At 40.6% G+C, this 12766-nt stretch overlaps 1 protein-coding gene across 2 annotated transcripts; it reads left to right on the top strand.

Annotated features, from left to right (window-relative positions):
* Nucleotides 1–188: 188 nt before the first annotated feature.
* On the top strand, nt 189–12466 carry ccdc117 (coiled-coil domain containing 117). Of its 2 annotated transcripts, none has more exons than XM_034170318.1 (6): nt 189–342; nt 684–832; nt 6497–6544; nt 6648–6917; nt 10985–11131; nt 11211–12466. In XM_034170318.1, the coding sequence occupies exons 1-6, from the start codon at nt 328–330 to the stop codon at nt 11452–11454; spliced, it is 873 nt and encodes a 290-aa protein (XP_034026209.1). In that variant the 5' UTR covers nt 189–327; the 3' UTR covers nt 11455–12466. The 2 variants fall into 2 exon arrangements, with proteins under 2 accessions (XP_034026209.1, XP_034026208.1); XM_034170317.1 differs by having other exon boundaries at nt 6494–6544.
* The last annotated feature ends 300 nt before the right edge of the window (nt 12467–12766 follow it).

The following is a 12766-nucleotide window of genomic DNA, read 5'->3' as shown; positions in this document are numbered from 1 at the left end:
ACCACAATATTATATATTCTTCAGAAAAGATAAGTCGCATTTAAGTATAAAGACACTTTTTTTTTTAACTCGGCAGATTAAACAGTTTGTATAAAAATGTCTTACGGAGAACGCAAATACCTTGAAACTACAATTCCCATAATTCCCACAACATTCTAGAATCATGACGATCTTTCCTGCCTTCTCTCATATTTATTTTTTTTTTAAAAAAATGAGTAATGCAGCCTGCAAATAGAGGCGAATGGCGTTCGTTTTGTATTTTTCTGCTCAAAGGTCGGTTTAAAATGGGTTTATTTTGCGCTGGAAGCAGAAGCCGTCTTATGTGATATGGCAAACAGACAGGTTGGCTAAATGTAGCAGTAACCTAGCAAAACTTCAAAACAACAAACCGCAGGCAGCTGCACGAGTGTATACATAAATGTTTGCGATTAAGAACCTTGCGTTCAATTGTTTGTATTCAGTTTGTGGTTGTTAGAAATATTCAAATTTAGTACTGGCGTTGCAGGTCGCTTTTAGCAGCCAGCTGGTCCAGCAGTTCTTGTAAGGTCTAGCTAACGTGATCAGCGCTACTTCGAACTCTGTAAACGATAATTTTACTTTATTTTTGTAACCTCAGACCTAATCCTCGAGTTCAGATCTATGAAAGGTTGTCGACTTGTCTGTTTGTCTCCGGTCTGTTCCAGCTGACCACCATACATCACTCTGCTCCTGCAAACACCGGACTGGGCTTTCTGGCTATGTATCCGTTCTCAGGTCCCACAACCCTACCCGAGTTTGAGGTCGGATCTCCAAGTACGTCTGGTCACCTGCTACGACGAAAGCTCTCAAACACGTATGTAGCTATTCATGCAGCATGCATGATTCACAGATTTTATTAGGCTGTTGCTGCCAATGCACAGTGGGCCCAGTTCGGTTCCATAGTGGCCATTCTTCCAGTAGTTGGCAAGTTCTGGGGGTGTGAATTTTCACCGGAAGTCAAGATACAGTTATGATTCATTAGTCAAACATTTTGATTTCACAACGATTTTTGCATCAGGTGTATTTCTCAAGTTTCCCCTGTAATTAGCAGGAAAGTAAAGGGTTAATGTAGTCAGCAGGTCTGCAAAATTTCCTTAAGTAACCCCATTAAAACAACTGCATATTCAACTCTAAAAATTTTTATTTTGATAGATATTGGTGAAGATCAGTGAACCTCCTATTTTGAGCCATGGCAACATCTTTTAACGTGAATGAGTGAGGGACTGATTTAAAAGGAGTCTGTGTGAAATATATTTTGCGAAAATCACCACACAACCTGTGATTAAGGAGCTGTAAAACACCAGTTGATTGATTATTCATTTTTTGATTATCAAAAAATGAGGTGGGCTTCATAGATAATTGGCAAAGCTTCTGGGGAAAACCTGGTCTTGTTAGGAGAGACGGCATCCATCCCACTTTGGATGGAGCAGCTCTCATTTCTAGAAATCTGGCCAATTTTCTTAAATCCTCCAAACCGTGACTATCCAGGGTTGGGACCAGGAAGCAGAGTTGTAGTCTTACACACCTCTCTGCAGCTTCTCTCCCCCTGCCATCCCCTCATTACCCCATCCCCGTAGAGACGGTGCCTGCTCCCAGACTACCAATAACCAGCAAAAATCTATTTAAGCATAAAAATTCAAAAAGAAAAAATAATATAGCACCTTCAACTGCACCACAGACTAAAACAGTTAAATGTGGTCTATTAAACATTAGGTCTCTCTCTTCTAAGTCCCTGTTGGTAAATTATATAATAATTGATCAACATATTGATTTATTCTGCCTAACAGAAACCTGGTTACAGCAGGATGAATATGTTAGTTTAAATGAGTCAACACCCCCGAGTCACACTAACTGTCAGAATGCTTGTAGCACGGGCCGGGGCGGTGGATTAGCAGCTATCTTCCATTCCAGCTTATTAATTAATCAAAAACCCAGACAGAGCTTTAATTCATTTGAAAGCTTGTCTCTTAGTCTTGTCCATCCAAATTGGAAGTCCCAAAAACCAGTTTTATTTGTTATTATCTATCGTCCACCTGGTCGTTACTGTGAGTTTCTCTGTGAATTTTCAGACCTTTTGTCTGACTTAGTGCTTAGCTCAGATAAGATAATTATAGTGGGCGATTTTAACATCCACACAGATGCTGAGAATGACAGCCTCAACACTGCATTTAATCTATTATTAGACTCTATTGGCTTTGCTCAAAAAGTAAATGAGTCCACCCACCACTTTAATCATATCTTAGATCTTGTTCTGACTTATGGTATGGAAATAGAAGACTTAACAGTATTCCCTGAAAACTCCCTTCTGTCTGATCATTTCTTAATAACATTTACATTTACTCTGATGGACTACCCAGCAGTAGGGAATAAGTTTCATTACACTAGAAGTCTTTCAGAAAGCGCTGTAACTAGGTTTAAGGATATGATTCCTTCTTTATGTTCTCTAATGCCATATAACAACACAGTGCAGAGTAGCTACCTAAACTCTGTAAGGGAGATAGAGTATCTCGTCAATAGTTTTACATCCTCATTGAAGACAACTTTGGATGCTGTAGCTCCTCTGAAAAAGAGAGCTTTAAATCAGAAGTGTCTGACTCCGTGGTATAACTCTCAAACTCGTAGCTTAAAGCAGATAACCCGTAAGTTGGAGAGGAAATGGCGTCTCACTAATTTAGAAGATCTTCACTTAGCCTGGAAAAAGAGTCTGTTGCTCTATAAAAAAGCCCTCCGTAAAGCTAGGACATCTTTCTACTCATCACTAATTGAAGAAAATAAGAACAACCCCAGGTTTCTTTTCAGCACTGTAGCCAGGCTGACAAAGAGTCAGAGCTCTATTGAGCTGAGTATTCCATTAACTTTAACTAGTAATGACTTCATGACTTTCTTTGCTAACAAAATTTTAACTATTAGAGAAAAAATTACTCATAACCATCCCAAAGACGTATCGTTATCTTTGGCTGCTTTCAGTGATGCCGGTATTTGATTAGACTCTTTCTCTCCGATTGTTCTGTCTGAGTTATTTTCATTAGTTACTTCATCCAAACCATCAACATGTTTATTAGACCCCATTCCTACCAGGCTGCTCAAGGAAGCCCTACCATTATTTAATGCTTCGATCTTAAATATGATCAATCTATCTTTGTTAGTTGGCTATGTACCACAGGCTTTTAAGGTGGCAGTAATTAAACCATTACTTAAAAAGCCATCACTTGACCCAGCTATCTTAGCTAATTATAGGCCAATCTCCAACCTTCCTTTTCTCTCAAAAATTCTTGAAAGGGTAGTTGTAAAACAGCTAACTGATCATCTGCAGAGGAATGGTCTATTTGAAGAGTTTCAGTCAGGTTTTAGAATTCATCATAGTACAGAAACAGCATTAGTGAAGGTTACAAATGATCTTCTTATGGCCTCGGACAGTGGACTCATCTCTGTGCTTGTTCTGTTAGACCTCAGTGCTGCTTTTGATACTGTTGACCATAAAATTTTATTACAGAGATTAGAGCATGCCATAGGTATTAAAGGCACTGCGCTGCGGTGGTTTGAATCATATTTGTCTACTAGATTACAATTTGTTCATGTAAATGGGGAATCTTCTTCACAGACTAAAGTTAATTATGGAGTTCCACAAGGTTCTGTGCTAGGACCAATTTTATTCACTTTATATATGCTTCCCTTAGGCAGTATTATTAGACGGTATTGCTTAAATTTTCATTGTTACGCAGATGATACCCAGCTTTATCTATCCATGAAGCCAGAGGACACACACCAATTAGCTAAACTGCAGGATTGTCTTACAGACATAAAGACATGGATGACCTCTAATTTCCTGCTTTTAAACTCAGATAAAACTGAAGTTATTGTACTTGGCCCCACAAATCTTAGAAACATGGTGTCTAACCAGATCCTTACTCTGGATGGCATTACCCTGACCTCTAGTAATACTGTGAGAAATCTTGGAGTCATTTTTGATCAGGATATGTCATTCAAAGCGCATATTAAACAAATATGTAGGACTGCTTTTTTGCATTTACGCAATATCTCTAAAATCAGAAAGGTCTTGTCTCAGAGTGATGCTGAAAAACTAATTCATGCATTTATTTCCTCTAGGCTGGACTATTGTAATTCATTATTATCAGGTTGTCCTAAAAGTTCCCTAAAAAGCCTTCAGTTAATTCAAAATGCTGCAGCTAGAGTACTAACGGGGACTAGAAGGAGAGAGCATATCTCACCCATATTGGCCTCTCTTCATTGGCTTCCTGTTAATTCTAGAATAGAATTTAAAATTCTTCTTCTTACTTATAAGGTTTTGAATAATCAGGTCCCATCTTATCTTAGGGACCTCGTAGTACCGTATCACCCCAATAGAGCGCTTCGCTCTCAGACTGCAGGCTTACTTGTAGTTCCTAGGGTTTGTAAGAGTAGAATGGGAGGCAGAGCCTTCAGCTTTCAGGCTCCTCTCCTGTGGAACCAGCTCCCAATTCAGATCAGGGAGACAGACACCCTCTCTACTTTTAAGATTAGGCTTAAAACTTTCCTTTTTGCTAAAGCTTATAGTTAGGGCTGGATCAGGTGACCCTGAACCATCCCTTAGTTATGCTGCTATAGACGTAGACTGCTGGGGGGTTCCCATGATGCACTGAGTGTTTCTTTCTCTTTTTGCTCTGTCTGCATTTAATCATTAGTGATCGATCTCTGCTCCCCTCCACAGCATGTCTTTTTCCTGGTTCTCTCCCTCAGCCCCAACCAGTCCCAGCAGAAGACTGCCCCTCCCTGAGCCTGGTTCTGCTGGAGGTTTCTTCCTGTTAAAAGGGAGTTTTTCCTTCCCACTGTAGCCAAGTGCTTGCTCACAGGGGGTCGTTTTGACCGTTGGGGTTTTACATAATTATTGTATGGCCTTGCCTTACAATATAACGCGCCTTGGGGCAACTGTTTGTTGTGATTTGGCGCTATATAAAAAAAAAATTGATTGAAAAATTGATTGATTGATTATTAATGAAGAGTTTGATCATTTGAAAAGTGGAGAAACTGAGGACTAAATGTGGTTTCCTTTTCTGCATGCATCTGAACCTTTTGCAGTTTTGTGATTAGAGCTACACATCTGTAATTTCAAACACTTCTTTCATGCTCTAGCAACAATCCAGATTCATTCTTCTCTAAAGGGGAAGAAATTTTGAATTTTTCATAGACTTTGTGAATTTAGATCATATTGGCAATGTCATATTATGGATGCCATTTTTTAAAGGCTAAGGAATAAAATTATAGTGGTGCCAAAGAAAATTATTTTTATAACTGAAATCTGAAAAAAACCCCAGAGGCAGTACACCTTTAAAATTGAGAAATTTCCACACCTTTGATTATTACACAGAGCTGCTATTCCAGCACTGAGTGAGGTGCAGGTGAACTAGTATCAGTTGGTCATACATTAAGGCCTACCTTAACCATGACCCTCTTCAATTATAGCCATTATTGGTTCAAAAACAGAAACACATAGCTAACGGGATACTCACAAAGGATGAGAGCCTTCACTGGTCAACACCTACTGGCACTTTTTTGTTTTTTAAAGCATGTGCATTTGTTTTTGTTTTTAATACAAATGTGTCTGCTTTTGTTAGACCTGCCAGTCGACGGAGGATGTTGCGTTTGTCAGTACATTTTCGTTTTGTTTTGTACAAGTTGTCTTAGTAAGGAAGCGATAGTCCTTGGAGAAAGGAAGATGTCCTTATTAATTTGCATCAGCCAATTTTTTTTTTTATCTCTATCATTACAAGATAAGGAGTTTTTCAACAGTTCTGTAATGTTGTAACTGTGGAATCTTTTGTACATGGACAAACCAAAAATGGAAGGATTATTCTCCCATTATGGTAATCAGTAATACCACCAAATTCTATTGGAATTAGTTCACAACAGTTGAGTATTGCAGATAACAAACAGGCAGTTTTACTGAGGTAGAAACAAAGCCTTTGCTGATGTAGTAAGTATTATTATACATCTGACTGAAATCTTTTGTTCTGATTGGCTGATTTGCGTGTAATAATTGCAATACTTTTCACAATAAATCATCCAAAGTTAACAATAGCCACATTATTGACTGATTCTGCATCATTTCGGGCAACATTATGAGTGATTGCAAACTGATTTTTGTCATAACGGGGCAACAGTGTTTCGCGCATGCGCAGGGGTGATGCGTCACTTCTACTGGAATTGTATAGATTTGAGAAATTTTTATGTATGAATTAAATTTAAATTAATTATTTGTTTCTAGTAAATTTAAATTAATTATTTGTTTCTAGTAAAAAATAACCAAAAATAAAAAGAATAAAAAAATGACTTAGCATAATGGAATGTCGGCCATGGGCAACAATGATCCTGAGGGGTGACATTCCATTATGCTGCCCTCCAAAGCAGTCACTATTTGTATAATACATAGATGCACAGTGTCTGCTGTTTTTGACTAATCATTAACTCTTTTCCACAGCAGCTGGGAGATGCGATGTCTCAGGAAGCAACGGAGGAGAAGTGGTGATGAGTATGTGAGAGATGCAGAGGAAACCCAATTATTTGAACACCTGACATTGCATGGTACAGGTACACATTAGTGCCTCACAGTAAATATCTCCATGTTTCCTCAGAGGATGCAGTGCCAAAAGGAGGAGGTTGATGGTGGAAGCAGAAGTGGACATTTCAGAGAATTCCAGTGAAGTCCATCACACATGGCCTCCAACAAACAGATGCCCTCCTCTGTTGCCACAGGAAGTCAGTTCTTCAGCACCATCGCCCTGTGTGCCACATCAGAAGTTAGAGTTGCATCATCCATCTGTTGTCCTATCCCAGCCTGAGATGGAGGGATCCTGCATGGAGATAGAAGCGGCTCAGAGGAAGCTTCAGGAGATTGAAGACAGGTGTGTTCAATATTATAGCTTCCAAGTTCCAGTATGAAGTCTCTTGACTCCATAAAAATTTGTACATAGACACAGTTTTGATGTTTTTACATGTCCCAATGCCTATTGGAATTCAATCGACATCCTTCAGTCTCAGGAGACTATGGAGCTGTACCCCAGGTTGTAGGCTTTCTTCTCTCTTTGTTCTTTTGGCGGGAATGTTTTTCTTCCTCGAGCCAATTCTGTTTCTCTTCTCCTCTTTGGAGACTCTTCACCTCTTGTCTCCACTGTTCTCTTTTGGTTGTTTTTTTTTCCTCCCATTTCTGAATGTCAATGTCCGAGAACTTCATCTCACATTTGACAACACCCTTGAAGTGAAGGTGGAGACGTCCAAATACTCTCATGCCAGAGGCCAGTTCACCATACAGCATGTCCTTTGGAGTTCTCCCATCTGGCATGTGATGGACATGTCCGAGCCAGAAGAGGCGGTGCTGCTACAGCATTCTGTGCATCCTTGGGATGTGGGCATGAGACAGAACATCAACACTGGTGATGCAGTCATTCCACCTGATGTTCAGGATTCACCTCAGGCTGCACATGTGGAAGGTATGAGTCTCATGTCTGGAATATAGGGGCCATAGCTTGCTGCCATAAAGAGGAGTACCGAGGATGCCGGCCCTAGTATACACTGCAATCTTTGTGTGGGTTGTGAGCTTGTTATTGACCCAACCTACCAAATGTTGTATAATGTTGGATACTTTTCTAACAGACCTCGTATGTTTAGGATTGGAAAAGCATTCTTGTGACCATAAATCCAGATAGCCGCCTGGAAGTAAATGAACTGATGTGATTTGGGGGTGTTTTGTTCTTCATTTTACCTAGTAATGGGTTAAATGTGACCTTTTGGAAGCCTCTGTCTCATTAGTACTGAATCGTGGAAGGTTAACAGTTGCACTGCGAGTATTTCATGTGGAGTAGATGGTACCACATGGCTAACGGCCTGGATGTGTTGCACATTGTCTTGGCACAGTTTCAAATCAAGTCATGACTCTATCTCAGCATCTTTTTGGAAAATAAGTGACTCCAGATAATTTTATATGCCAGTAATTGTGACAGGGTGTAATGGTTGAACATGTCTAACCCAAAAAAGACCATCTTAAGAAAAGAGCTAAGAATCAGAAAAGCTTACATGATCCTGAAAGTGGCAGGGTGTCAGTATGTTTCTGAAAAAACAAATGAGTGGCTGGCCATAAAATGTGCTTTTATTATTATTATATTTTTAAGTAACAGCATTTTCTTTAGGGCAGCATGGTGGCTTAGTGGTTAGCATTGTTGCCTCACAGCAGGAAGGCCATCGGTTCAATTCCCGCCTGTGCTTGCATGTTCTCCCCGTGTTTGCGTGGGTTTCCTCCGCGTGCTTCCGTTTCCTCCCACATCCAAAGACATGCGGGTTAGGTTGATTGGAAACTTTAAATTGTCCATGGGCGTGAATGTGTTTGTTTGTCTGTTTGGCGTCCTGTCCTGGGTGTACCCCGCCTTGCGCTGTGTGACTGCTGGGATAGGCTCCAGCCCCCCGCGACCCTTACTTGGACTAAGCCGTTGAAGATGAGTGTGTGAATGTGAGCATTTTCTTTATAAAAAATGATTTGAACTTCAGAAATTTATTTTCCCCAAATTTTTGTTAAACCCTTTGAATCAAAGCTGGATGTTTACACATCTTGATTTTTTTCCTAGTGGTGGAGTACATATGCAAAATTACAAAAATTGTCAATGTCCAACTGATTGCATACCTGACTGTATAATACAAAAGTTGAAACTGAGACAACTAAGCATAGCTCATTGTGGACAGTAGAGGGATAAACATAACTTGACACTGCACAGTGAGATGTAGAGCAACGTCCCAGAGAAACTGCTTGTGTGGTGTCTGTGTGTATGATGATGGCTATGGACTGGACCTCTTGTTGGTTTTTAACATTTTGCCACTCATTCAAGTGATTTCATCAGCTTAAAAAAAAAGTATACTTTGTCTGCATGTGCGATAGTGATTGGTTTAACCATGACGTACACCAGAGTCAACAATGAAAGCGTGAAGAAATGGGAGTAGTGGTGGTCTGCGCAGCATGGCTACCATGAGGCAGACCATCACAGCGTGACTGTACTCTGGCAGATCGGTCAATAGGTTCAGGTCCCTCAGCAAACAGCTCAGACAGAAAGAGGGAGAACTGCAGATTGTCATATTACATTAGCAAACAGGATTTTTTGATAATGGCTAGTCAGTAAGTAAGCTCTTTTAGCAGCCAATAGGGCATGTTTCCTCTACTAAGCAGTCATACTAGGCAGGGTGAAAGACATCTTAACTTTGAGATGCACCACTGACTCTGAAAATGTTGTTCTTCCATTTCAGTTATTTGTCTTAAAAAGCCATCATTGATTTAGTCAGTCTGCACAGTGAATGAGTTTATAAACATTTGCTTCATGTGAACACGTTGGTGGGCAGTAAATATTGAAGAACCAGCTCCACTGGCTGCCATACACACCAACACCATAACCACTGTTAAAAATGTGTCATGAAATTTTGGTTTTTCTAGTCACATGGGGGACTCAAACTTACCACGGTAAAGTGCATCCCGAAAGTATTCACAGTGCTGCACTTTTTCCTTATTTTTACTCAAGGCCCATCGGGTATTGCGAAGACTGCATCAGTCCGTCTGTCTGTCTGTGCTCAGCATAAGTCCAGTCCGATTACTGACAGGGTCTTCAAATTCATAGGGATCATTCTTGGGACACAGACCTTGGACAAGTTCAAAGATGGCTAACCTTGACCTATTTTAAGAGGTCAAAAGGTACTTTGATGTCAATAGGTTCATAACAGTCCAACACTAATTTTAAGTAAGAGTCCAATCAAATCCAAAATTGTTCTCCGTCAACTTGCAAAAACAGTCAGTGTTCAAAAACAATTCTGATGAGGTAATCTGTAGCTGATGCCGTTCATTTCATGTACAGACTGCCTTCTGCTTTTTTCAGTCCAGTGAAAAATTGTGACAGAAATGTGTCGAGCTCTTCATCCGACAGTGGTTCCACTTCACCTAGAGACTTCCCAGCAAATACTCCAAATGCCTCCAGATGGCTTACGGTGTACTGGATTTGTTTTTTTTGTGTGTGTGTGTTAGATGAATGAGCAGTTCCCGCCATGTTTGTTTTTAAGATAAACGTCGTCACCGGTAGTGTGAGCAAGCGGTCACACTGTGCAACAGCACAAAATGTATACACCAAAATTGCACGGTTATACTTGCACAGTAAGTGGAACACAATAGCAAATGGTACGAATAATCCATGTCACATGACATACAAACCACCAATCAAATGACAAGGATCTATTCAGACGTTATATAATTTTATGGTGACCGTAGATACATTTAACTCAAAAACTTACTCCATGTTTCCTTAGAGAATGCAGTGCCAAAAGAAGAAGGTTGATGGTAGAATTTTTGTGCACTCCTCAGTCACGTCCGATGTGCCACAGAAAGTCTGGACTGAGCTAGATGATCGCATCTTTGTTTGCCGAGTAACGAGTAACTCTCTGCAGCATATCTGGTGTGATTGAGGAGTACACAGAAATTTTGCAGGTGAGGACAAGAAAGTTTCTGAGTTAATGTATCTGTGGTTACCATGTCTTTAAACATATTCCAATAAGTTTTGATATTATAGCTACTTCAAATAAAGGAATGTTTTTGTGCTCACTGTGTGTGCGTGTATGTGTGTGTGTACACACACACACATATTTGTACTTAACTGCGTAAGCGGGTTTTACATAATTGTTTGTATTATGTGTTGTCCTCAGAAACTTGTGGACTACAGGCCTGTTAGCTTTTAACAGTTTTATTAATTTTTATTTCCAGAGAAAGTTTGTCAAATTTTGATCCAGTAAAACAGTATAACACTGATCCTGAGATGTGAGGTTGCAGCTTTCCTAATGTACTAGCCATTGTTTGTTTGTCATATAGGAGTTTATAGCATAATAAAAAAGGAAAGTGAGTGCGTAACTGTTGATCCTTTTGGATGCATTCTGATATATTGGTGTATCACAGAATAACGCTGGAGGATGATGATGAGGACGAGGATCTAGATGTGGATCCAGCCCCGAGACGGCCGGTGCTGGTGCTGTCCGACAGTCTGAAGGAGGGTCTGCAGCGGGGCATCAGTGACATCCTCCCACACACAGTAGCACAGTCTGTGTATGTGCTCCTTTGCTCGTTATCACAATATGACATAAAGATGAAAATGAATGGTATCATTCATCAATTTTATTTTCAGGAGTCATTCCTGTATGGAGTTGGTCTTGTGGCGTCCACCAGATGATCCCTTCTGTCGGAAGTTAAAAGGCTCGCTGCAGAAGCAACGAAAACAACAGACAGCATTGCACCAACCCCCCACGCCATGCCCATCTCCGACCCCTGACAGCTCTGTTAGCCCCCCCACTCTGGTTGCAGACACACATTCTCCTCTGTACGGCTTTGCTGTGAGCCACGGATCTGCTGAGGAGGAGATGGAAATGTAAAACCTCCTGAGGCCCAAAGCTAAATGCTGCAGAGGACCTGACTGTGCTGAGTGAGGTGTGTTGACTTTGTATCAACTTTGTGGTCTTTTTGGCAATGCCTTTTTGCTTTGTTTTTCTTCTCTCTCTGTCCTGGTGATATGTGGTGTAGGAAAGTGGCACTGGCGACAAACGTGTTTGAACTATTATGTTAATAGGGCAGCACAGTCTTGTTTAAACCCCTGCGTGATATCGTGGGATTTGACCACATCCGGGGACAGTCTGCACTAACACAGCAGAGACTAATCCCCGGGCGGAGTGTGGGAGTTTCAGCACAAACCATTCGGAGGATGGGGGTTTCAGCCAAAACCATTTTAAAACAGCACGGCTTCAACCTGTGTCGCAGACCGAACAGTCCCCCCCCCCCCCCCCCCCCCCTTACAATTGGTCCATCCTACCTTCACAGTGCATGCGTCATTTTGGAGCTCAGCAGCCCATCCTCGTCCCCCGAATGGTTTGTGCTGACACTCCCACACTGTGCCCGGGAATTAGTCTCTCCCCACAAACAGCATCACTTCTGTTTTGTTTTCAGCTGCAGTCACTGAAGCAATTGCGAAAAGTGCAGTTTTTTTCGGTTCCCAGTGGAGAAGCGAAGACTATTCAAATGGGAGAGGTCGTATTGGTAAGTGTTAGCCTACACAGCTAGCCAGAGTAGCTGTGTTCTCTCACCTGCACAACCGCCTCAACACGTTTGAGCTCCGGGTCATAAACAAACTGCAACACATCTACTTTCTGCCACATTGTCAATTTTTCTTTGCATTTTCACTTTGTTTGCTGTGTAATTTATCCAAAAACTCAGAGAAAGTGCCGTGTTTCTGCTGGAGTCACGAGGGCTGTCCCCGGATATAGGATTATTGCGTCATAGGAGTCATATTTTAACACTTTAGCACCCGTTCTCAAATGAGACTGCGGGGCTCAATTTTAATCCTTGACAGCTGTCAGTCTCTAAATACTTTTTTCCTTAAAAAAAAAAAAACAAAAAAAAACTTTATATCCCTCATGTAACTAATTTTGTTTAGCTTGAATTAGGGTTTTTCCTCAAATTAAGTTTTTGTATTTTGACAAAGTGTGACCAACCAAACATGAATGTACTGTAAATATGTTTGTTTAAAGTGATTGCACAGCAGCTGGAGTTTGTACTATTTTTTTGTCCATCTTCCTGTTCACAGAAGATAAAAACCAACAGTGGTATTCACTTTTTGTAGAAAGATTTTCTAAGTCTGAAGTTACTAAAGTGTCTTTTTTTTTTTTTGTTTTGTTTTTTTTTTTAATCGGA

The sequence above is a fragment of the Thalassophryne amazonica genome, chromosome 5, assembly GCF_902500255.1.
Source record: "Thalassophryne amazonica chromosome 5, fThaAma1.1, whole genome shotgun sequence".
NCBI classification, from domain to species: Eukaryota; Metazoa; Chordata; class Actinopteri; order Batrachoidiformes; family Batrachoididae; genus Thalassophryne; species Thalassophryne amazonica.
The sequence above is the reverse complement of the archived record's forward strand: the minus strand, read 5'-3'. Positions and strand labels throughout refer to the sequence as shown.

Bases quoted from the DNA above. Each gene is read 5' to 3' on its own strand.
- ccdc117 (XM_034170317.1), top strand. The intron at 833-6,493 runs GTATGTAGCTAT...TCTTTTCCACAG, and splicing joins CGACGAAAGCTCTCAAACAC to CAGCTGGGAGATGCGATGTC. The intron at 6,545-6,647 runs GTATGTGAGAGA...ATGTTTCCTCAG, and splicing joins CGGAGGAGAAGTGGTGATGA to AGGATGCAGTGCCAAAAGGA.